The following is a 26,214-nucleotide window of genomic DNA, read 5'->3' as shown; positions in this document are numbered from 1 at the left end:
TGCATGGGCACCAAGCAGCTTTTATTCTCATTTATCTTGAAGCCTAAGCTCTCCAAATGAGACACGAGCATTTTTGTCTCTCTCTCTGCCTATTGCTATGACATCGTGCACAGCAGCAGATCCCTGATAAGACAATTTTGTTTTTGTGTGTGTTTTTCTTTTCAAACATTGCTGTGCCCTCGGCCCACTGCCTGGATGCACAGGAAACGTGTTTATTATTTTCACAGCACACATGTCTTTTAGAAAACAGCCCTCTGCCCTCTGTTGTAACCCCGTGGATGGAGGGAGGGAAACTTCTCTGTGAGGCACTGGGGGAACTGGTGCAAACTTCACAACTGAACTGGTCATTGGATAACTTTTTCCTGTGAACAGTTCCCGTGTCCAACGCCTTCTCTTGGCGGGAGGGGGAGAAAATGACCGCTCTTTTTGAGGGACGATAACAACAGATACTCCGTGAGTGCTGTTGTTCATCCCTTTGTCCTGAACATAATGAAACATAAGGTTGCTCGCCATTTCTTCCCTCCCTGAGGGTTTGCTGGTCGGTGTCTGGCTGCAGCCGCAGCGAAGGATGGTTTTACCCTCGGCTGAGCTGGCTTAGACTGTGGCTCAGTCTGCTGAGGCTGAGAAGGCCTAGGGCCTCTGAAATCTGACCGACCACTCCTCTGGGGGGCTTCAAACCTGGACCGTGGTGGTTGAGGAACCCTAGCAGCGGATCTGCGAGGGAGGCAGGTTTGGAAAGCCTCTCCCTCCTGCTTTTTCAGATTGCTTTTTCCGTTGACGCATAGCAGTGACAGATGCCCCGAAAAGGGCTTTGGGCTCAACCGGAGCATCCAAAAAGTATTTTTCTCTGTCTGACAACCCTGACAGTCCCAGCCAGAGAGCTCGCTCGCCGACCACTGCCAGGCCCATGCTGCGGCCACAGCTCTGGACCGCACCTCCGGAAGTTCTCAGGTTGAGATCTGCAATGACACAAATCTCTTCCCAGAGGGCTGGGTTTGGTGTCCCAGCATCCATTTGCCTCCCCATCTCTTCCATAAACTCTGCTTGATAAGCAGTGAGGAGAGAGGTGGCATTAAGAGCCCTCACTGCCAGTGCAGAAGAACAATACATTTTCTGAAAAACTGAGGCTGCTAGGCGCTCCTGGCAGTGAAGCTGAAGCTGAGGAAAAGGCTGCCCTGCGGTTAGGGTGGAGATGATGTGCAACTGACAGCTCAACAGGAGGGGAATTTGACATCCCTAACTCCTCCATGTTATCAACATCCAGCCTAGAAAATCCTTTTACAGGAACCCTGTGTGAAAAAGGCTTATCCCAGAAACGTTTCATCTCTGAAACGCACGCGGGGACCGCTGGAATGAGCTGTTTCACTGGTGGGTCACGTGACGGCAGTCTCTTGCCGTCATAGAGATCTCTCTCTGCCCCCTGGCCCGTCTGCTGCGACGGCCAGTCTATGGAGAGTTTAGCCGCCGCCCTCCGGCACATTTCCAGTAGGTCGAGCTCCGCCTGAGCTGGGGAGGGTGAACCTTCACTTAACCTTCACCTTGCCTGATATCATTGAACCGCACGCACACGGACGTGAAGTTTCTGCTTTCGGTCCGCCGCTTGCAGAACTAGTAACGTTAGTTGCCATAGCAAAAATAGTAGGCTATCCAAGCTCACCACAACGTGCAACTCAGAAAGGAATATAAGAGAATTCGCCATAACACGTTAATTCTCTTAGTATACCAGAATCAAATCAAATCACTGTTACAGTGAAAAAGACCCGCTAACAAAAACAGCTGCATTCGGTGACGTACCTTGACGGCTCGTCTCAGAACAGTTAAACAACTATTTTGAAAAACAGGTCCTGCTGAAAATAGCTTCCAATTTTGATCTTCACGGGGAAGAGAACGAGAATGGAGTAGGGACCATCGGTAGTGGTATATACTGTATAAGGGAGGCCGGACTCCCGCATCACTGTCGTGATTGGTCTGTCAACTGACAGACGTGGTGTGATTGGTGCTTCCAGGTCTGTCACGCCCAGAGGCGTTTCCCATAGTGAGATACCGAGCGAATGTTTGAAAGAGAACCTGTGAGTCAACACGAGGAAATACAATGAGCGAATCTTCTACGTGCAAAACAATGTGCAGAAATACACTCAATAATCTTACATTCGTGACAACATCGTGTGTAATTCACCCTATTATCAAGATTTATTAAAAACATGAACAAAAGCGCAACGAAATGGCACGGGGCCGGCAAAATCCAAACACTGAATAGTAATAATGAAAACCGTGACATTTCAAACCACAGACGTATTACTTGTTATTTTTATCACCCATATCGATTCAATTTGACTTTTACTTTTTTTAATTCAAAGATTGTGGTGAAAACTTTCCTATATCTGGCGCTCTGCAACCGAGATAAAACTGAGGTAAAAAAAAAAAAATCCGGTTTGGTCCGGTTGGTGAACGAGCAGCTTGACTGAAGCTTTAAGTGAACATAAGGAAGTAAAATCAGCTAATCTTCTATGTGCAAAAACACTCTGACTCAAAATGGATAATATACTTCTGAAAATCTGCTTTTAGTAATTTATTGTCAGAAATGACGAATTTGTGAACAATATTTACACTGTGACTATAACAAACATTTAATTGTGTGCTTTACAAATCTTTAATATTCGATAACACAAGACAATAAAACGCTTATTACGAACTAAAAACTTGCATCCACTTTCACAATATAAAATGTCACACTTATTCTGTATCACTCCTTCTGAAGACACGTGTAAGGTCCAACATGGAAAAATCATCCGGTTTCCGCAGGCTTTTCTCGAAAATTCTCAGAGAAAAAAATAACTCAGTGAATCATCTTGAGCTGTTCATTTTCATGAATCGCCCAAATCTGTGATGGATTGAATCTGACCACGAATAAAAACTGAAGCAGCTAGACAATTTTTTGTGTAATTTAATTAATCTGTGCTCATAATTGTAAATAACAGTTTTAATGTATAAAATAAAATTGAAGTTTAGGTTTTTTAATGCAGTCTACCAGACAGCAATATAGATAAATTAAGTTTAGTTTATAAAGTAAATTTACTGCTATTGAAGCATTAGAGTATAATTGAAATAAAACCAGCAGAAAATTTAGTGCAGTTGTTTCAACTTACATGTATTAGTTAAAATATCAATTATACTTGTTAATTCAACAGAAAATCTAGTGCAGTTGTTTAAACATACATTTTTGAGTTAAAAAAAAAATTTAAGTTGTTTATTCAACTTGTTTATTCTACGTTTACATGTGGATGGCTATTTTCATAAACGGACATTTCACCCCTCTTCGTTTTCAAAAATAACATCGTGCACACGAACCCGTGTATATGCTGTCAAGAGCATGCCAAACTTGTAGGCGGCAGTGTAATGAGAAGCGTTGTTGGATGTTCCGTGTGCTCCTGCCTATTCCTGCCTGTTTCCCGTGTGATCCGCCTGTCGTCAGAGCCTGTAGCTGTGTCCCAAAGTGAAGGCTACGTCCTTCGAAGACCGTATTTGAAGGCCGGATGGCCGTATTTGAAGGCCAATTGCGTCACCGCGGCGCGACGAAGGACGTCCCAATTCAAAGGCTGCATCCTTGGAAGGTCGCATTTGAAGGCCGATTGCGTCACCGCGGCTCGATGAAGGCTGTCCCAATTCAATTCTCCATCCTCCGAAGGCCGTATTCGAAGGCCGGTTGGCGTCATCGCGCCGCGACGAAGGCTTCCCTGATTCAAAAGCGACGCCAAATGCACCCTTCGTTTCCCCGTGAAAAGAAGGATACATAAATGGACACTTAGCGGCCTATTCTACCCCATAAGTCATTGCGCTCCGTTGACGACAGCATTTATTTATTTATTTTTAAAGGCGGCCGAGACTAGAGATCGGTGGTGGACAGCAAATTCACATTTAAATGTGTAAGTATTATGTTTTCATTTACTCAAATAGCTAGCGAAACCAGAGTTAAATTTTCTTATAAACTTCTTCTTAACTCCTTCGTCACCATTGCGTGGCTTCATTTATCAGGTAGTTTTAGGCAAAACTTGTGGTAATAACGTTATTAGTTTAACGACCTATTTGCAATATTTGCACTTGTGTATTATAAGAAATATTACTCACCCAATAAAGCCCAAAACAATAAGAAAAGCAGTAGATAAGGCAATGGGGTTTCACTTTTATGTGTTTTTGTAGTGCTGTCATGCAAGCTATGTGGTTTTAACCAAATTTTAGTATACAGAAATATGATTTCTTAAGTTTGTGTTAAAATAATATATGTGTGTGTACTGTGTATAATTAAATTTGTATATATAAATACACACACATGCATGTATATATTTAAGAAAAATGTGTTATTTATATATAAAAAATTATATATATATATATATATATATATATATATATATATATGATATAAATTATATATAAATATATACAGTATATGTATGCAAATATTTCTTAAATATATACATGCATGTGTGTGTATTTATATATACAAAATAATTATACACAGTACACACACATATATTTTGTAAACACAAACTTTTAATTAATCTTTTCACAGCCCTAATATATATATATATATATATATAAAGAAAAGTAGTACACACATCTTTGCTGAAATGTATTGTCCTGTTGTTGTTAACAATATGGTTCATTTGCTCTGCCTTTAGGATTGCAAGTGTCCTGGGACAGGAGAGGGTGTGAGTGGGAAACCCACTGCTGCAGCTTGGCCCTGGTTTGTCCTCATGGATGAGGTGTTGGGACAGAGGCATTGCACCAACCCCCCTGTCCTCATCGCCTCAATCCCTGAGGACAGACCAGGGCCGAGTTCAGCAGTGGGTGCCCATGGTGAGGAGGAGCCAGGGGCAGCAGCACCAGCACCACCAGTAGCACCAGCAGGAGCACCAGCACGAAGGCGGCGAGACAGGACGAGTTTTTGGACTTGATCAGAGAAGAAATGCAACTACAGAGGGAGGCAGAGGCGAGGAGTGCACAGGAAAGAAGGGAGAGGATGGACAGGCTGTTTTCTCTTCTTGAGAGAATGATTGAAAAATATATATATTTTCTACATATTCTTGTTTAACTTTTTTCACTTTTATTTTTTAAAAGAAAAATTATGTACATTTATTTTTATGCAACTTTAATTGTGTAAATAAAAGAGAATGAATTGTTCTGGACATTGTTTATTTTTGTAATGACAGTAATACTTTCTGCATGAAACAAATTCTATACCTTTTTATTTTTTCAAATAAAATTGGTAAATGAAAATCATTTGTTCTTTAGGCTACATTAAAGTACTTTTTCCAACTATTTACAAAATACGTTAAACATATCAAAATCAACATAAACATTTAATTTTACAATACATAAAATAAGAAAAAAATGATGTAGACTCTATTGAGCTGAGCTGCTGGACCGAGATGGGCTGCCCCTGGTAATGCCTCCTGCTGGTGGGACATCATCTGGGATGGTCTCCAGAGTGTTAAAGTGCATATTTCCACTATCCACTAAGTTGTCTACCAACAGGTTTGCAGGGCTGATTCAATCGACGGCTTTCTGAAAAAAGTACTTTTAATAACTACTGCATTTATATTAGGCTACTACTGCATTACTGCGTAGGCTATGTTGCATTTTACTTCTGTATATTTTCAATATACAGTAATATCTGTGTTACATTATATACTTTTGTGTAGTGTAATGTAATCACATTGTGATGTGAGGGAAAAAGGTACTTCAGGTTACTTCACATTTGTAAGTGAATACTTAACGAAATATGCAGTTCCGAAAATTAAAGTAACAAAATGTAGGCTTATTGTCACAATATTAACAAATTGTTGCTAACTACAGCAGCGTCCCATATCAAAGGGCGGATCTGAAGCGCTCGGACCGGTCTAGCCTACGGAGGATTGTTCTTGTCGCCTGGCAACCGTGACAGCTGCCGATGACGAGCGCGAGAAATACTGGACTTTTTAACCGTATTAAATTGGGTTTTGTATTCAAACAGGGCTAAACCGAAAATACATGATCCGGCAGCGCCGGGGCACACCATGACCTCCAGTAAAATATAAAACATAAAAATGACAATAGCCAATTCTGGCTCCATAGCTGTTTACTCAGTTATCAAAATGAATGATCAGGATAGCAGCTGTCCTCTCGCACCGTTGCTTGGCGCCAGGAGCGGTGATCGGGAACACCTGGTTGCACAATTAGGAAATCCTAGGAAGGCTACATGGTGCGTCCTTCAGAGGACGCATAGGCTGCATCCTTGAAGTCTGCGTCCTTCGAAGGATGCAGCCTTCAACATTGGGACACAGCTTGTGTGTTCGTCTTCGTCCTGCACTTCTGTCACCCGCGCTACATACTTCCTGGTTTCCAGTTTGAGTTCATCACCATCATCACGTCATTCATCATCGGAATTCCGGGCTGTCCTCAGCGTCTCTGTGCTGCCAAGTGCAGTTCATCCCTGGACTTTATCTTCACCACTTTCACCGTCTCTGACCTGCTCACTTTAATAAACATATATTTTACTTGCAATTGAATCATCTTCGTCATTTCATCACAGAACTCTCTGACCAAAATGGATTCAGCAAGTAGACCTGCACCTGATCTCAACGAGTTTTTGTCATGCAGCATTTCAAGAATGGACCAACAGGAAGAGGATCTGGCTGTCACAGGACGAGCATTACAGGCCTTGGTAGCACAGGTGTCCGAGCTGACCCAACAGATTCAACAACTCGCTCGTCCCACTGCGCCCAGCCCACCGCCGATTCCCCCCCACTCCACCAGCAGCCAGCAGCCAGCCCGAACCTCGACTGCCTACCCCGGAGTTATACTCTGGTGAGCCTAATTACTGTAGAGCTTTTCTGACGAAATGTTCTATGTTCTTTGCCCTGCAACCTCAGACTTTCAGTACGGAGGAATCTAAGGTAGCCTTCGTCCTTACGCTACTCTCGGGACGGGCGGCTCTGTGGGGAACGGCGGTGTGGGAAAACCAACATCTCTGCTGTTCTTCATTCCAGGCACTCTCGGAGGAGATGAGACGGGTCTTCGACCGGGCGGTTACTCACTTTCTGTTCCAGAAAGGGAGGCCATGGAGAAATATATTTTGGATTCTCTAGCCTCCGGATTCATCCGCCCTTCCTCTTGATTGCTCCTGTCTGCCTCCCTGATCGCTGATCGATTGCTCCTGTCTGCCTCGCTGCCTGCTGTGAGTTTGTTTGCTTCAGTGATGTAAGCTCCGTCTTAGCCTCGTATTTCTTTGTTTTGAACCATCATTTACTACAATTTCTAGTTGTTTACTACTAAATACAGCTTACCCAACATCTCAGATTAACCTGACATCGCTAGCTTCCGTCACTACTTGCACAATACACTAGGGGTGTAACGGTACGTGTATTCGTACCGGACCGTTTCGGTACAGGGCTTTCGGTTCGGTGCACGTGTGTACCGAATGACCGAATGCAATATTTTGTGTGCGGAACATAGGTACATTTTCGTGTTTCCACACGAACATATTAAGTGGCGGAAGTCTCCGCGTTCAGCGCAAATCCCGCCCTGCAGCTGATTTTAAAGTTTTACCCGTCGTCACTGTAACCTAAACCAATGAAATCGACTGCAGGGCGAAAAAAGCTTTTCGGCTCCGTGTGCGCCGCCGCACTCTCCGTTCCGTGTGTGTGTGTGTGTGTGTGTCTGCGCGCTGCGCTCTCTGCTCAATGTTCAATGTTCGACTCCGTGTTTGCGCTGCGTGTTCTGCTCTGTCGTTAACGGCCCAAACACTCCAATCATGTACCGATCACGCACTGGAAAAGCAAAGTCCGCTCAAATAACGTGAAATTTCTCAGTAGTAGACTTCTGTTTGCTGAGCTGGTATAGTCATGCTGGCAACAATGGTACACTTAAGCCCCGTTCACACCGCCAGCGACACGCAGCGACAAAGCGACATAATCCCATTCATTTCAGTGGAGCGCTGGCGACACCCGGCGACACGAGCGACAGTGACCGTTGGCGACAGAATGTGGGCGTGTCAAGCGACACGAGACGCGCGACAAAAGTTCAGAAATTTCAACTTTATGCAAATGAGAAGCGATTTTCGCGAGCGACAACCAATAGGAGTGAAGTCAGTGGCGTGCACGTGATCCGTCTGCTGTACTGCTACTGCGGTGTCGTGTCAAGATGGAGGAGAAGTTGATTTTAGCTGTTAGCAATTTCCCTGTTCTTTACGATATGTCTCTGTGTACATATAGAGACACATTTAAAAAAAATGATGCATGGAAAAACGTGTCTGGGATTGTGGGGATATCAAGTAAGTTTTGACTATAAACTGCATCTGGTCTACCTATTACAGTACAGTGTGTATGTATTCTAATAACTTACAGTGTTCTGGACAACACTAGAAATAAAAACGGTACTATTTAATTACAAATTATAATTTAATTACTATTACAAATAATGAGTGTTTACAATTACATGCATATGTAAAAATAGAGTGAACCCACACGTGTGTGCAGTGCAGTGTAAAGATTATATAGCCTATATATATATATATATATATATATATAACAGGTGATGCAGCTATCATTATACATAATGATAATGTGTGTGTGATGTGTATGATTGTGTTTTGTATTTTTAGTGGAGGAGTGTAGAAAAAAGTGGAAGAACCTCCGTGATGCATATAGGAGGGAGGTTAATAAAACAAAAGACCAAAAGAGAAGTGGGTCAGCAGCGGAGGGTCACAAACCATGGAAGTACAGTGCCATCATGGGCTTTCTCAACCCTTTCATGGAGGCTAGACCCAGCAGTGGGAACATGCTGCAAAGGGTTAGGGAGCCAGCATTCAGCCAGGCAGGTCCAGCATTCAGCCAGGCAGGTCCAGCATTCAGCCAGGCAGGTCCAGCATTCAGCTCGGAAGGTCCAGCATTCAGCCAGGCAGGTCCAGCATTCAGCTCGGAAGGTCCAGCATTCAGCCAGGCAGGTCCAGCATTCAGCTCGGAAGGTCCAGCATTCAGCCAGGCAGGTCCAGCATTCAGCCCGGAAGGTCCAGCATTCAGCCCGGAAGGTCCAGCATTCAGCCCGGAAGGTCCAGCATTCAGCCCGGAAGGTCCAGCATTCAGCCCGGAAGGTCCAGCATTCAGCCAGGAGGGTCCAGCATTCAGCCAGGAGGGTCCAGCATTCAGCCAGGCAGGTCCAGCATTCAGCCCGGAAGGTCCAGCATTCAGCCAGGAGGGTCCAGCATTCAGCCAGGCAGGTCCAGCATTCAGCCCGGAAGGTCCAGCATTCAGCCAGGAGGGTCCAGCATTCAGCCAGGAGGGTCCAGCATTCAGCCAGGAGGGTCCAGCATTCAGCCAGGCAGGTCCAGCATTCAGCCCGGAAGGTCCAGCATTCAGCCCGGAAGGTCCAGCATTCAGCCCGGAAGGTCCAGCATTCAGCCCGGAAGGTCCAGCATTCAGCCAGGAGGGTCCAGCATTCAGCCAGGAGGGTCCAGCATTCAGCCAGGCAGGTCCAGCATTCAGCCCGGAAGGTCCAGCATTCAGCCCGGAAGGTCCAGCATTCAGCCAGGAGGGTCCAGCATTCAGCCAGGCAGGTCCAGCATTCAGCCAGGCACACCAAGAGCAGGCAGACCCAGCATTTAGCCAGGCACACGTAGCGAGCAGCCAAGCACACAACATAATGAGGCAAGAAGAAGAGCGCTCGAAAAGACACAAGGGTGCAATGACGGTATTTGAGAAACAGCTTATGGCTGCATTACACAGGGCAGAGGCATCATCTAGGCCACAATGTGTACCATCAGAGGACCCAGATGAACTATTCATTCGAAGCGTGTTGCCCCAAATTAAACAGCTAAAACCAGGAAGAAAAGAGAGGCTGAAATTTGAAATACACAAATTAGTTTACGAGGCCCAGTGTAGTCAGGAAGAGGAGGAGAGCGAGGTACAGCTGACAAGGCTATGAGGGGTGTTAGTAAGCTTATTTACCCTCATGGTCCTGTCAGCTGTACCTTGTGCAGTGTGTTCATAGTGTTTACACTTTTTGTTGTCCCTGTTAAAAGAACATAACTGTGAAGTATTGTTAATCAAAATAATTTATGTATATATGTTTGAGGAGGAGAGCGAGGTACAGCTGACAAGGCCATGAGGGGTGTTAGTAAGCTTATTTACCCTCATGGTCCTGTCAGCTGTACCTTGTGCAGTGTGTTCATAGTGTTTACACTTTTTGTTGTCCCTGTTAAAAGAACATAACTGTGAAGTATTGTTAATCAAAATAATTTATGTATATATGTTTGAGGAGGAGAGCGAGGTACAGCTGACAAGGCTATGAGGGGTGTTAGTAAGCTTATTTACCCTCATGGTCCTGTCAGCTGTACCTTGTGCAGTGTGTTCATAGTGTTTACACTTTTTGTTGTCCCTGTTAAAAGAACATAACTGTTAAGTATTGTTAATCAAAATAATTTATGTATATATGTTTGAGGAGGAGAGCGGGGTACAGCTGACAAGGCTATGAGGGGTGTTAGTAAGCTTATTTACCCTCATGGTCCTGTCAGCTGTACCTTGTGCAGTGTGTTCATTCATAGTGTTAATCAAAATAATGAATGTATATATGTTTGAGGAGGAGAGTGGAGCCTATAGCTCGTACCTCGAGAAAAAAAAAAATCTGTTTGATTTTGAGTATCATCTCTGATAACATCTAAGGTCAGTTTTGATAAATAAACGCATAAATCTGCTTCAGTTTTCAATATTTTCCTTTTTGTGATTAAGTAGATAATTTGCTGAATTTTTTTTATTATTTATATTTAAAATGAGAATAATTTACTACATTTACCCTTACGATTTGCAATATAAAACAATTTAGTACATATTATAGTTTATAGCTTATCAGAGAGTGTTTACAATACTGCATTGACTATAGGACAATATTTAATATCTGCACTTTATGCATTTGGGGGAGATGTGTTTGCATAAGAAATGACACATGAAAAAATTGCTCTTTTATTCAAATGTGGGTGGCTCTTAAAAGAGCCTTTGGTTTGTTCTGTGAAGAATCTCTCATGCCTGTGGCTGCCAAGGAACTGCACCCTCAGCACTGAAGTAGTTCACTAGTGTCTCCCTCACACGCATAGCTTCCCGTGCAGCATTGTTGCTCCCTACTTGGCTGATGTCGTGCAGTCCAGAGGCTTCTCCGTCGCCAACATAGGAAACCGTCCTCGTTGTCCTCCGCAGGAAGTTGTGTAGAACACAGGTAGCCTTTACACAGGTTTCTGCATTGGAAGGACTGATGCCAATAACACGCCGGTACATTCGCCACTGTGCTGCGAGTATACCAAACGCATTCTCCACAGTTAGTCTTGCCCGCGAAAGCCTGTAGTTAAACACCCTGTGTCTAATGGGAAGGGTGGTACCTGGGAAGGGTCTCATGAGGTCTCTACGGAGAGGGAAGGCTTCATCTGCCACGAAGACGTAAGGCTGGGGTCCCAGGTGCTCTGCTCCTGGCAGCAGTGTGTCCTCAGGTAAGCCTAGGGTGACACGGCGAAGAGCATTACCAAAAGGACTATTAGCCAGAGTCCCACCATCACTGGTCTTTCCATAACTGCCAACATCTATGATGCGGAAGCAGTAGTTGGCATCTACAACTGCCAAAAGGACAATAGAGTATGTCCCTTTGTAGTTGTAGAATAGTGACCCAGAGTTGTTGGGAGCCTGGATTACTACATGCTTCCCATCAATAGATCCTACACAGTTTGGAAAATTCCAGCGATGGTAGAACTCTGCTGCAATTTCCTGCCAATCTTCTGTGGTGGGAACAGGCATGAACTCCTCCACCAGGGAGTCCCAAATGGCCTTTGCCACTTCTGCCACAATACCAGCCACAGTGCTGTGTCCAACCCGGTAGCTGAAGGCAATAGTGCGGTAAGAGTCCCCTGTTGCAAGGAATCTGTAAAAATGTGAAATATGCAATTGTCAAAGCAGAAATTCATATGTATAACATGTTGAGCTATTTAAAAAAAAATGACTGAATTAAACAGCTCTAGAATATATGTATATATATATATGTATATACATATATATATATATATATGTATATATATGTGTATATATGTATATATATATATATATATATATATATATATAGGGTTTCATGTAGGTGTTACAATTAAACTTAATTACTTAAAGCTTAATAAATAGGTTACTCACCGTAAACAAATTGCCAGCCGTTCACCAGGTGAAATGGCTCGGCGGTAGTTTGTGTTCTCCTTGGCAATCAAGGGGCCAACTCTCCGCAGCAGCACATCAAACTGGGTCCTGTCCAGCCTGAAGTACTGCTGGAACCGGACTTCATCCAGCCGCAGTTCCTGCACCAGCCGGTGGTACTCGCCGTGCTGACTCCGAGCCCGAATGGTTCCGTGAACCCAGACAGACCGGCGTTTGCGCTTTCGGCGTAGATATATAGCCGCAATGGCAAAAAGCAGGCGTTGTTTGTCATTCATTGTTCACATATGAAACACTTAATGCACTGATTCTATTTATATTAAGTCATTTCCCTCCAAAAATGTTTGTTTTTAGCGGCAAGGAAAATGATTCGATGTCAATAATGTAGGAGGGTGATCTGCTAATGACGTTTATAGGCAACCCGTAGTGGGAACGCCCACTAGCGACATGAATCTCTGGCGCTGACGACATGCAGCGACAAAATCGCTGGCGGTGTGAACGGGGCTTTAGGCTCTGATCACATGCTCTGGTAATAATAGCTTTGTAGGACTATATTTTATTTTGATAATTAGAAAAATATATATAATAAAAAATCTTAAATTGATTATGTTGATTGATTACTGAAAAATAATAATACATTGATATATTTATGTTTAATATTATTTTAATATAGGGCTATTTTCTGTTCCTTTTTTTCCCCTGTGTTTCATTCAAAAAGGTGATTCTAAGTTTAATTATTGATGATTACAAGCTTGGAGGAATTGCAATTAATTACAGCAAATTGTGCAATTAATTAGTTCTTTTTTTTTTATCGATTCCCAGCCTTAATTTTTAAATATGAGCAGGCCTACAAGCTGGGATTGGTAATGCTGCACTGTAATCATAGTTATTTATTTATATTTTTCATTAAATTTATTATGTGATATTGGTTTGAGACTGAGAGTATTTTATTTAGTGGACAACTTTGCAGCAGTATTTTATTTCTTATTCTTTTTTTTTATATATATATATTTTATTAAAAAGTGTTTAAAAAAGTGTAAACAAATTGTTAAAAAAAGTTTATAGTAATAAACAACCTGCAGTTTAATGTTTGCATTTCTTTCCCTTACTGTACCGAAAATAAACCGAACCGTGACTTTAAAACCGAGGTACGTACCGAACCGTGATTTTTGCGTACACTAGTAATTCGCTAGCCTGTTAATGCGCCACCCGTGCGCTCAGCTATTTTTTTCTTTTTTTCTCTCGCGCGCTCGTGCCTTTGAGTTCATAAAAAGCTCAGGTGAGTAAGAATCAGTCAACAAACACGGTGAGTAATGTCTTGTCCTGTTATTGTCACCTGCACTTCATGTCACATGTTTAGCATAGCCTTCTCTGTCGGCAATATAGGATTTATATGTGCTAAATGCAAAGAGACAGTTAGGCTGACGGAGAAGATTTCAGAACTAGAGACACGCATCCAAACTTTAATTGATGATAGTAAGAGTGCTAGAGCTTTAGATACTGCTTTGGATGTGCCTAACATAGTGAACTCTTTACATGACTCGGTTCTGGCTGAAGTAGAGCCCATGCAACAAGGCAAATGGGTGACAGTGAGGGATCACTCTAATCGCGGATCAAAAAACCACACTTCCGTTCCAATTACTATTTCACGAGTTCACACTTACAAATAAGTCAGATAGAATAAATGCGTATTTGGCGTGCTGTCCGAGGAGAGGGCTCCGGGCTCGGTATTTGGCCCGAACCCAGAGTACTCCCCCCGTATTCCTGGCTGTGAAAGAACAAGCCAAGAGTGAGGAGTCGGGGTGGTGGAGGGATGCTGAAAACTGTCAAGGAAGTTAGGTGAGTTGACAGAGTGAATATATATATATATATATATGCTTCCTCTCATGCTGATAGGGTAGACATGGTAATTGTTTGATGAGTTGATTGATTGATTGATTGATTGCTTGATTATTTGAACGTGCTCCTCCCGAACTTTGTTAATAAAACAAATAACATAACAAATCGATTTGCCCCGCTCAGCGAAACACCCACTGAGAATTCTGTTGATTGTGCCCTAGTAATTGGTGATTCGATCACACGGAACGTGAAAATAGAGACACCAGCCACCATAGTCACAGCCAGAGCGCCTGACATCAAAGCAAATTTAAAAGTGCTGGCTAATGCTAATCGTAAATTCTCTAAGATCATTATTCACGTCGGCACTAATGATGTTCGACTCCGCCAGTCGGAGATCACCAAAATTAATATTAAAGAGGTGTGTGAACTCGCAAGTACGATGTCAAGGACTGTAATTTGCTCTGGCCCCCTTCCTGTTCGCAGGAGTGATGAGATAGTTAGTAGATTGTGTTCACTTAACGGCTGGCTGTCTCGGTGGTGTCCGCAAAATAATATAGAATTCATAGACAATTGGAAAAGTTTTTGGGGCAAACCTGACCTGTTGAAAAGAGATGGTATTCATCCCTCCTGGGATGGTGCTGCTCTTCTCTCTTAGTAATTTGGCTCATAGTCTTAGAGATAAAAAATGACAAATTGGGCACCAGGTCAGGAAGCAGACAGACTGGCTTAACCGACTGTCTGCTAGCGGCCTCGCGTCACCAAGGTCAGATAAATCCCATCACATAGAGCCTCTTTCACCTAGCTATCATCATATAGAGACTGTGTCTGACGTCCAAACCCATCTAAGGTTAAAAATTTAATTGATGTTCAACAAATAAAAAACAGCTGTAATACAGATGAGCAAATGATAAAGCTTGGGTTGCTGAATATTCGATCCCTTACTCCAAAAGCACTCATTGTTAATGATATGATTTCAGATAATAACCTAGATGTGCTGTGTTTGACAGAAACCTGGCTAAAACCAAACGATTACATTACTTTAAATGAGTCCACCCCACAAGATTACTGTTATAAACATGAGCCTCGTCTGAAACGCAAAGGGGGAAGTGTTGCTGTAATAGTAATATTTTCAAAACCACTAAGAAATCAATAAATATACTTCTTTTGAAGTGTTGGTACTTAATGTAAAAATATATAGTGTAAATGATAAATCCCGTTTGAGATTTGTGCTGGCTACTGTATACAGGCCACCAGGGCACCATAAAGATTTTATCAAAGAATTTGCAGACTTTCTATAAGAATTAATATTGACTGCAGATAAAGTACTAATTGTTGGTGATTTTAATATACACATAGATAATGAAAAAGATGCATTGGGTATGGCATTTAAAGACATTGTAAACTCAATTGGAGTTAGACAACACGTGTCAGGACCTACTCATTGTTGTAATCATACTCTAGATCTAATATTATCACACGGAATAGATGTTGATGCTGTTGAAATTCTGCAGCAGAGCGATGACATCTCAGATCATTATCTAGTCTCGTGTAAATTACATTTAGCCAAGGCTGCAAAGCCAACTCCGTGTTATAAAATATGTTAGACCTATCACTTCTGCCACTAAAGATTGCTTTATCAATAATCTTCCTAATCAGTTTCATCATCTCAGCATCCCGGATAGCTTAGAATAACTTGATATTACAACAGAAACTTTTAACTCTCTCTTTTCCAGCACATTAGACACCGTTGCTCCGTTGCGCTTAAAGAAGATTAAAGAAAATAGTCCAACGCCGTGGTACAACGAGCACACTCGGGCCCTTAAGAGAGCAGCCAGAAAAATGGAGCGCAACTGGAAGAAAACAAAACTAGAGGTATTTCGGATTTCATGGAAGGAGAGCTCGATTACTTACAGAGAGGCTTTAAAAGCTGCTAGATCTGCTTATTTTTCAACCCTATTAGAAGAAAATAAACATAATCCTAGGTATTTATTTGAAACGGTGGCTAAACTAACGAAAAAGAAAGCTTCAAGCCCAGAAGTTTCCAAGCAACACAGCAGTAATGACTTTATGAACTTCTTCACTTATAAGATTGATAATATCAGGGACAAAATTATAACTATGCAACCGTCTACTACAGTATCGCATCAGGCAGTGCATTGTAGTGTCCCTAAGGAAAAAATTTATTCGTTTATTGCTATAGGAGAGGAAGAATTTTGCAAACTCGTTAATTCATCTAAATCGACAACATGTATATTAGACCCTATTCCGACTAAGCTACTGAAAGAGATGCTCCCAGAGGTCATAGATCCTCTTCTTAATATCATTAATTCTTCTTTGTCTCTAGGATAAGTACCAAAAAACTTTAAGCTGGCTATGATTAAACCGCTTGTTAAAAAACCGCAACTCTTTCCTACAGAATTAGTCAATTACAGGCCGATCTCGAATCTACCTTTTCTGTCAAAGATACTAGAAAAGGCGGCATCCTCACAACTGTGTTCCTTTTTTAGAAAAAAATGATATCTGCGAGGATTTCCAGTCAGGATTTAGACCGTACCATAGTACTGAGACTGCTCTCATTAGAGTCACAAATGATTTGCTCTTATCATCCGAGCGTGGTTGTGTCTCGCTATTAGTGTTACTCGATCTTAGTGCTGCATTTGATACTATTGACCACAACATTCTTTTAAATAGACTCGAAAATTATGTTGGCATTAGTGGAATTGCACTAGCATGGTTTAAATCATACTTATCTGACGTTATCAGTTTGTAGCAGTAAATGAAGAGATCTTATCGTTCACAAGTTCAGTATGGTGTACCACAAGGCTCAGTACTAGGACCAATGTTGTTCACTCTGTACATGCTACCCTTGGGAGATATCATTAGGAAGCATGGCATTAGTTTTCACTGTTATGCTGATGATACTCAGCTCTATATTTTTTCACGCCCAGACGAAACTTACCAATTCACAAAATTAACGGAATGCATAGCTGATATAAAAAATTGGATGACTAGTAATTTCCTACTACTTAATTCTGAAAAAAACAGAGATTCTAATTATTGGACAAAAAAACGTCCTCACGTAATAATCTAGAATACTGTCTAACACTTGATGGCTGCTCTGTCAAGTCTTCGTCGTCGGTTAGGAACCTGGGTGTGCTCTTTGATACCAATCTTTCATTTGAAAGTCACGTGTCTAGTATCTGTAAAACTGCATTTTTCCATCTTAAAAATATATCTAAATTACGTCATATGCTCTCATTGACAAATGCGGATCAATTAGTTCATGCTTTCATGACATCAAGGCTAGATTATTGTAATGCTCTACTGGGTGGTTGCCCTTCACGCTTAATAAACAAACTACAGCTGATCCAAAATGCAGCAGCTCGAGTTCTTACTAGAATCAGGAAGTATGACCATATTAGCCCAGTTCTGTCAACACTACACTGGCTCCCTATTAAACATTGTATACATTTTTTAATATTGCTGATTACTTACAAAGCACTAAATGGTTTAGCTCCGCAGTACTTGAGCTAGCTCTTAACGCATTATAGTCCTTTACGTCTATTGCGATCTCAAAATTCCAGCCAGTTGATAATACCTAGAATATCAAAATCGACTGCTGGCGGTAGATCCTTTTCCTATTTAGCACCAAAATTTTGCAACAGTCTTCTTAACATTGTCCGGGAAGCAGACACACTCTGTCAGTTCAAAGCTAGACTAAAAACACATCTCTTTGACCTAGCATACACATAACACATTATAGACTTCTATAATTCCATATTAGACTGCATAGATTAGGCCAGCCGGAACCGGGAACACTTCCCATAAATCCTGATGTACTCGTTACATCATAAGAAGAATGGCGTCTATGCTAATATTAGTCTCTCTGTTTATACCGAGGTTTACCGCAGTCCGTCGGATCCAGGCCGTATCCAGATCTGATGAAGGACCAGCGCCTGGACGCGACGACAACGCAGTCCTGAAGTGTCAACCAGACTCTCCGTTTCCTGAAGTGAGGTGGACCCCGGCCGTATCCAGATCAGATGGTGGATCTGCACCTGGACCTAACCATGACGCATCCTGAAGTGCCATCCTCATCAGCCCTGTGAAGGCCTCATCGACACGACCAATCTGACTTCTGACCTGTTATGCTGCCTGGATCATAATCATACACTGTTCGCTCGTTGGCCAGAGGAGAACTGGCCCCCAACTGAGCCTGGGTTCTCCCAAGGTTTTTTTCTCCATTCTGTCACCTGATGGAGTTTTGGTTCCTTGCCACTGTTGCCTTGGCTTTTGGCTTGCTTAGTTGGGGACATTTAATATTCAACAATATTATTGATCTGCCTTATTATGGGTGGACGATGATGCAATTTTCTTCTAGAAACAAACTTTGTTGTATTATTTTCATGTTATCAATGTGAAGCTGCTTTGATACAATCTGTATTGTAAAAAGCGCTATATAAATAAAGGTGACTTGACTTGACTTGACTTGTCTAAAGAAAATGTTTTTTTTTTTTCAATGTTATCAGAAAGACATGATTAGAAATCTAAAAATGTAGTGTCTAAAGAAAATGTATATATATTTTTTAAATGAATGACTGATGGCATCAACAAAATAACGCAGGTTATTTTATAAAAAAAAAAAAAAAAATTTGGGTAATGGGTCAAATGCCATGACCAAAGCTTTTCTAGAAAGCACCTTCTGGTTTATAATAATAATTATAATTATAATAATATTAATAATAATAAAAATAAGCTTTAAGTGAAATAATAAAGCAGTAATGAGAAAAAGATATGCAGGTTCATGCTATTCCTTCTCCAATTATCTCATACATTATTGTCTCCCTCTCCTGGTAATAGTCTGAAATTGCTGGAGCAAAATAACTTTTCCATATATTATATATATATATATATATATATATATATATATATATATATATATTTTTTTTTTACTCAAATCTGTATATGAAGCTTAATTTACATGTCATATTATGATTACAGATAACTACAGATTCTAAGCTTTGGTACACCCTATATTACTGAAAATGATTATATGGTTGAATACCTGATGTTTACGATATTCTAGTAGTGAGATTGGCTTCTTAGAGGTGTGTATACTGCAAGTAAGTAGGCACTAATAGAAAAAAATACAGGTAACTAGTTGTATTTCTCTTACAAGGAGAAGAGTATAAATGGAGTAAAAAGATATTATTCTATTTAGTAGGCTTTATCAGACAGGCTGGAGAAAAATTGCAGCTGATGGAGAATGCTGTTTTTTTTTTTTTTTTTTTTTGCTAATTGATTTCGTCAGTAACTCCTTCAGGTCTGGATTCAAAAATTGTGAACAATATCATTCTTGTAAATGACCATCAGTGTTTACAGTATGTTTATTATTAACTACATATTTTCAGTCCCATATTTTCAAATAGGGCCTATATGGCCATTTTAAACTATAGCTTTAACAAACCACAGCCTTTTTAAAATGTTACAGTATCAGCATATTATATTCTTGATGTTTTTAAATTGGATTTCTTTGCAAAGGAAAGACTTTTACTTCTCTAATAAACTGAATAAACCTTTGTCTTATTTCTTTTGTTCTCACTCCATAAACAATTGGGTTAAAACAACTTGGAAAAAGTAAGTACATTGTGCTCACAAATACACGACTACTGGTAGAAAAATTATTTCTTATTCTGTATGACATATACGCAATCAGGGCAAAAATCAAACTACATGTCATAACAATGATGTGAGTAATGCAGGTGTTTATGGCCTTCATGTGGGCCTTCCCAGATTTAAACACAGAGGTAAAAATCACAGCATAGGAAGCAGTAATGAGAACAAAATCTGCAGTTGGTATAAGGAAAGCAGACAAAAGTCCTACTAAGTTATTAATAGATATATCTCCACATGCTAACTGAACCAACGCCATGTGTTCACAAAAACAGTGATCGATCACATTTGTTAAACAAAATGACAGTTTTCCAGCCAGAGAGACCATGGTGATATTCAGGAGTCCATTTCTGATTAATGGGACAACAATAAACTTTAGAAAGTTAGAGATTTCCATGTATTTATGATAGTAAAGCGGTTTGCATATCGCAAAGTAACGGTCCAGTGCCATCCAAAAAAGCAAAGTGGACTGAAATGCTCCCAAAAAATGAATGCAAAACATTTGTATCAAACAACCTGTTAGAGATATCCCACTCCAATTAAATAAAAAACTAAGAAGCATGTTAGGTACAAAAAATACAGGTGAGATCAAGTCTACAACAGCCATTAAACCTATTAGTACATACATAGGAGAATGCAGAGACTTCTGACATATGATTAAATATATGAGAATAGAATTTGCTGTGATAGACAGTAAAAACATCAGAAAGAAAGGGATAAATAAAAAAGGCCTCCATTCTCCTAGGCTGTAGAAACCAATCAGATTGAAGTCTGTGAATGAAATATTTTGTGCAGAAAGATTCTTCATGCTGTTCATAAAAAAAGAAGGAATTAATGCCTAAAGATAAAAACTAAACCATTTTTCCATGTATGTCCAGTAGGCTGTGCTACATTTGATGATAAATAAAAAAAATTCTACAGTATTGCTCACAATTATGTTATTCAGTGATTTCACTTTCACAATATGAATTAAAATGCAGAGTGAATGTGCTTTTCATCTAGGATTAGATAAAGGATTCATAAAGGATTAGAATACACTTAATTTTACCTTCTTTGTGAGGCTTCTTTGTTGTACTTGTTGCTGTGAAGAGAGAAAAAAAAATCAAGCTGACCTTTACAAGTTAGATGTTCAGTGAATGTTTCATTATATAAAGATAAAGATACAAGATATGATGTTATGTTATGTTTAATTACATGGGCCTTTCATGCATTAACCTGTGCTCTCTATAACTATCATAACTATTGTTTAACTGTCATAATTTTTTTTCTTACATGTAAGAGTGAAATGAAAGCGTGACATGAAATCATGGTCTCTAAATACACTATGCCGTGTTCCCATGAGTCTGTAAACTATTCCCATGTTGGAATAGAACCACCCACAGGTTTTCACTTATGCATTATATATGCTCACAGTATATATCCCTTATAAAAAAATAAGTATACTTAAAGTTCATTTTATTAAGTAGGCTATACCTTAGTAAAGTTAGGCATATATTTAAGCATATTTTTAAGAATACTCTATGAAGTAATTATACCAATACCAATGTACTAGAAGTATACTTGTACTGTTTCAATAATACTTGGGACTTAACTGGCCCACTTTTTAGTTTATAAAAGTATAAAATTAAGTATACTTAAAAAGTGTAACTGTAGTAAACTTTGAGTGCACAACTAGTTTACAACTAAGGGCCCTATCATACACTCGGTGCAATGCAGCTCCAGGCGCGACGCAAATGTCTTTTGCTAGTTTCAGCGCGACGCAGTTATCATTTTCACGTCCTCGTATTTATTTATTTTTTTGTTATTTAAAGATCGTGTTAGTAATGTCCACCTATAGGCGGGTCCACAACGCGCGTACACTCTGCTTATTAACCAGTCAACACGTTGATCTCACAGTGATCTCTCCATATGATCACAATGTGAGTTCACAGTGAGCTAAAAGTGTAACCGCACTGTGCACTCACTGAAACTCATATAGGGGTTATGCGCAACATTCTTCCGGCTTCTACAAAACGGGTTTAACTACTTCCAGTCGTCAGCTACTGAGGTAAACACAGCGTAGTAATGGCGACCTTCTAGCTGGTGTTTGCAGGAGCTACCCCTAATATCAATTTCCAGTGTACCAGGGGTGGTTCTAGAGGCGATGCCACAGGGGTCCTGGCCCCTGCTGAAATCTGATTGGTCCCCGTTCCATCAATCGTCGACGAGAAGAGCAACCGGAGAATTCTTCACAACGATCACAGATGCAATTCCACCCCCAAACAATTGGTGGCAGTAATGTGTCGATGCAACTTGGGAGAAGAAGCAGAGGTCTTTGCTTTATATTATCTTTGCTTGAAACTTTGACTGTGAATGGCTTTGGCTTGAGCGATACCAGAACATTCTCTGACAACGTTATGCCAGTAGGCGGGAGAAAGAATCCATCTATCCAACTTGAAGAAGACAATTCTTGGTGAGTCACAAATCCTCGTGTTGGTTGTCATTAAAATATGAAAGGATATTTAGCTGCTGCTCTCACTTATTTTAGGTTTGTTAACTAAATTGTGGAAGGAGCACTGGAAGCACTGTCGAAGTAAACCAATAAATTTGTTAGCAATGTTAACATGTTTTTGCTAAGATAGCGCTAGCAAAGATTCTATAGTTAACTTTATCAAACGTCTGTGGCGCTAGCTTTAGAGTTTTTGCATGCACTAACCGCCTTGTATGTAATTAGACCTTTGTGATAATGTTAAATATCGTGTTTGGCAGATATAGTGATCATGAAAAAAAAGGGACAGACACAGTGAGCCATTCAGAGGTTTTTTACAAAATTAACCGATGATACCACTGAAAGTGAGGGTTTAAGCAAAGAGCGGTCAGAGGACAGAATCAACCAGCAGGCAGCAGAGGACGGTCGACAACCGCAGGCTGAGGACCAGGGTAGCCCAAACCCCTCTTCACCAAGAAAACATGATGTAGGCAAAGCCAGATGATAGACACACAATGCAATGTATTAAATGGTATTCATTGAAATTGCAACGAGGGGAAATGTACTGCTTGCTGAGGGTCTGAAAATAATGACGCCAAAATGGATGTTTCTGCTAGCAGCTAGTACCAGAAAAGTTAGCAATAACTGCTCATATTAACCTAATTTTCAGAAGAATGCATGCCTCGCTGATGTCTGGCTGATGTCAAGTAACGTATACAGTTCAACTTTAGCTGTCATTGTTACCCTTTCTAGGTTAACATGATTAATGTTGTATGGATTGCATTTTATTATTTTATTTCTTAAACAGAACTAAATTTGTAGTTGTCAGATGGCATGTTGAATAGAAGCATGGATCATTTTTGTGACACATATTTCTGTTTTAGCTCTATGTGAAGGCACAGGCTCAGATGATGACAGCCAGAATGAGAGCGAACCTGTGAGAGCGAATGAGGACTTCAACCCACAATCTCTAGAACCACCCAGACCAGAGTCCCGGTAAGCTACTATCTTCTTACTGTGTGCATATTTTAAATAAGATGAGAGAAACATTACAGGCAATGTATGTGGTACTGACTCTGTGGTTATGTTTAATTGTTTTTCATTTGCTTCTTGTAGACATTTCCCGGTGCCTAGCAGAGGGCTCGGTGCAGAGAAGTTGTGCTGCTCCACCTGGACCTGATGGTATGCCTATATTTTCATCCTGTTGAAGTTCTCAATGGACATTTAACAAACTATGCATTGATTAACAATAATTTACTGTTTATAAGCGACGACATGATTATGAAACTTAAAAGGTGGAATTCAGAAAGAAGTTATAAATTTTTTTTACAAATTTTTTGCTTCTCTCCAGACATTTCCAATCCAGAGCAGATGGTCCAGTGCAACCTGTCCTCAAGGTCTTCCCCAAGACACAGCACGGGAACAGGAAGAGAGCATTCATTGAGACCTAGTACAAAGACTTTACGTGGCTGGAGTATTCTGTCTCTAGAGACTCAGTTTTTTGGCTCAGAAAGGCTCAGACTCAGAAATTGGGGCATTTGGGAGCGAAAAGTCAAGTCAAGTCAAGTCATCTTCATTTATATAGCGCTTTTAACAATGTAGATTGTCTCAAAGCAGCTTCACAGAGATAAATGTATAATATAACGTAAGATTGTTTTGGCTTTATAGCGGTTCTTTAATAAAGTTATTTTCCAGCTAAAGTTAGTTTTGATTGATTCGCTTCCGTCGCAACGATCATTTGTTTTTAAATTAGGGCCGCCAAGACGACACCATTCTCAACACTTGGCAACACTTTTCGCTCCCAAATGCCCCAATTTCTATATTCCGGTCAGAATCAGGGTTCTCTAATTGGAAAAAAGCACTGTGCAGAAATGGTGGCTTTAGAGATCATTGCAAATCAGAACAAAATGTGTGTGTGTGTGTGAGTGAGAGATTTATGCATTGTGTCCTTTATGCACAGTATAAATAAATGAAAAAAATCATTAAGAACTTTACTGGCTCATCATTTTTTATTAGAGCGTTTGAAAAAGGAATGACTGCCGAAATGTATTTGCACCGTACTGAATAAATTATTTTTTGTGCTTGAATGTACCCTGTACTTGGCCCCTGAATGTAACATGTGGCCCCTTAATGGCCCCTGTTACAGAAAAATCCTAGAACCGCCACTGCAATGTACAACCTATTGCCAAACAGACGTACTCTGCTAGACAAGGGATTTAAAGGGGACCTATTATGCAAAATTCACTTTTGCATGCTGTTTGGACGTTAATGTGTGTTGGCAGTGTGTGTACACAACCACCCAATAGTGATAAAAATCCACTCACTCCTTTTTTATTAATCCCCATAAATCATCAGCAGTGTCTCCCAACGACCTGTTTTCAGAGCCCTGCCCATGAGTGTTGACAGACACTGCCGTTTTAACATAGACCCGCCCTGATCGAGTTCACAGCGAGTTGTACACATTGCTACACTGACGAAAATGTCTCCCAAGCGTTGTAGGTGTTGTGTGGCTGGATGTATTAATCCACATAGCTCTCTCTATTTACTCCCGAAATCTGAGGCAGCCGCTGAAGACGAGGTGGAACTATTTTGTTTAAAGAAAATGCTCCCTCAACTCTACCGAAATTCGTTTATGTACTTACGCACTTCTTATACTGTTTACTCAGCTCTTACGGTGATTTTCTGGAGTAAAACTGACGCTTCATCTTTTGTGTGATGTGCAATAAACTTTATTAAACTCATCAGTATATTTTTGATCATCATTCGGACCTGGTCCGAAACAGCAGACTTGTAGGCTACTATAGGCATTCTATAGAATGCCGGATTACACACTTTGCCGGTAACAGAGGGTTTACAAGCAGATGACAAATACGTTATAACCGTAATTAAACTAAACTATACCTGTTCCATCTCCATACAGCACTCTGACTCTGTAGGCATTATTGTCCGACTCGAAATGAACACCGCTACTGAGAGTTTCTGATATTATCATCATTCCGTGAGATGAAATTGTCCTGAGACTGAGCGCAAGCTCATGAAGCTCCGCCCCCTGTGCCGTGCAGCAGCAGCTTATTTGCATTTAAAGGGCACACACTAAAACAGCGCGTAAAAGTAACAATTTAAACATGCTGCAAAAAATGATCTGTTGGGTATTTTGAACTAAAACTTCACATACACACTCTGGGGACATCAGAGACTTATTTTACATCTTGTGAAAAGGGGCATAATAGGTCCCCTTTAAGTTTTACGCCTCCTCATTTATTCATAATTATGAAGGTATGTAGTATATGTAGCTTTTGCTAATGGCACCTGATATAGCGTTAGCTAACTATCAGTAGTTAGTTTAGACTTGTTTACTATCAGTAGTTTAGCCTTTTATTTTTGCTCGCAGACGACCTCTGAGGTCGACAAACGCGCCCGCGCGTTTTGCTGGATTTTTTTCAGTTCAGTTCAAAAGAAATTAATTTTTCTCTGTTGACTTTGATATTACAAGCAAGTTTCATACATCAATTGATTCTGTTAAATGTGTATTATTTTTGTGTATACTCACAAAAAAAAAAACTGTTGTGCTTTTTGCCAAATAAAGAAAAATAAACGTGATGCGAGTTCTGCCTTCTCTCTGTCAGTGAAGACCATTCTGAAACGCGTCCGAAAATGAACAATAACTCAGCGAATACTGAGTCAAACAGGCATACAGACATACAGGCATGAAGCTTGAATTCTCTTCTTTAAAATGAGGTAATTTATATAAAAAACAAATATTCTCATCTTGTGAAATCTGTATTAAAAGAGAGCGATTCCAGTCGAGCTAATTAGAGCTCATTCAAAGGTAATGTGACTCCGCCCACGGAGAGCGCGCGCTATTCAAACGCAAATTACTGAGGCAATCCTGTGAACGCCCCCATATCAGCTCGAGAAAACACAAGTTTAATCATATCATTGTAGCCTACGTGTTTACACCATCTGGCAGCGCTGTGAGGAATAATAATAACGGAAAATCTACCTCAGAGTGCGGGTATTGCAGGA

At 40.6% G+C, this 26,214-nt stretch overlaps 2 protein-coding genes and 1 long non-coding RNA gene across 3 annotated transcripts; 1 reads left to right on the top strand and 2 right to left on the bottom strand.

Annotated features, from left to right (window-relative positions):
- The first annotated feature begins 3,543 nt into the window (after window positions 1-3,543).
- Window positions 3,544-5,178, top strand: LOC311297513. Its single transcript, XR_014628818.1, has 2 exons — window positions 3,544-3,921; window positions 4,677-5,178. It is a non-coding gene; the product is annotated as an uncharacterized lncRNA (long non-coding RNA).
- A 5,870-nt stretch (window positions 5,179-11,048) lies between these two features.
- Window positions 11,049-12,487, bottom strand: LOC311297418 (putative nuclease HARBI1; the record flags this gene model as incomplete). The annotated part of the gene is made up of 2 exons (XM_084419666.1): window positions 11,049-11,934; window positions 12,195-12,487. The coding sequence occupies 2 exons, from the start codon at window positions 12,485-12,487 to the stop codon at window positions 11,049-11,051; spliced, it is 1,179 nt and encodes a 392-aa protein (XP_084275792.1).
- A 7,079-nt stretch (window positions 12,488-19,566) lies between these two features.
- Window positions 19,567-20,529, bottom strand: LOC311297417 (olfactory receptor 52K2-like; the record flags this gene model as incomplete). The annotated part of the gene is made up of 1 exon (XM_084419665.1): window positions 19,567-20,529. One exon carries the CDS (start codon window positions 20,527-20,529, stop codon window positions 19,567-19,569), a length of 963 nt encoding a protein of 320 aa, XP_084275791.1.
- Between the last annotated feature and the right edge of the window lie 5,685 nt (window positions 20,530-26,214).

The sequence above is a fragment of the Rutilus rutilus genome, assembly GCF_951802725.1.
Source record: "Rutilus rutilus genome assembly, chromosome: 9".
NCBI lineage: Eukaryota > Metazoa > Chordata > Actinopteri > Cypriniformes > Leuciscidae > Rutilus > Rutilus rutilus.
Note: the sequence above shows the minus strand (reverse complement) of the source record. Positions and strands in the feature narration are given on the sequence as shown.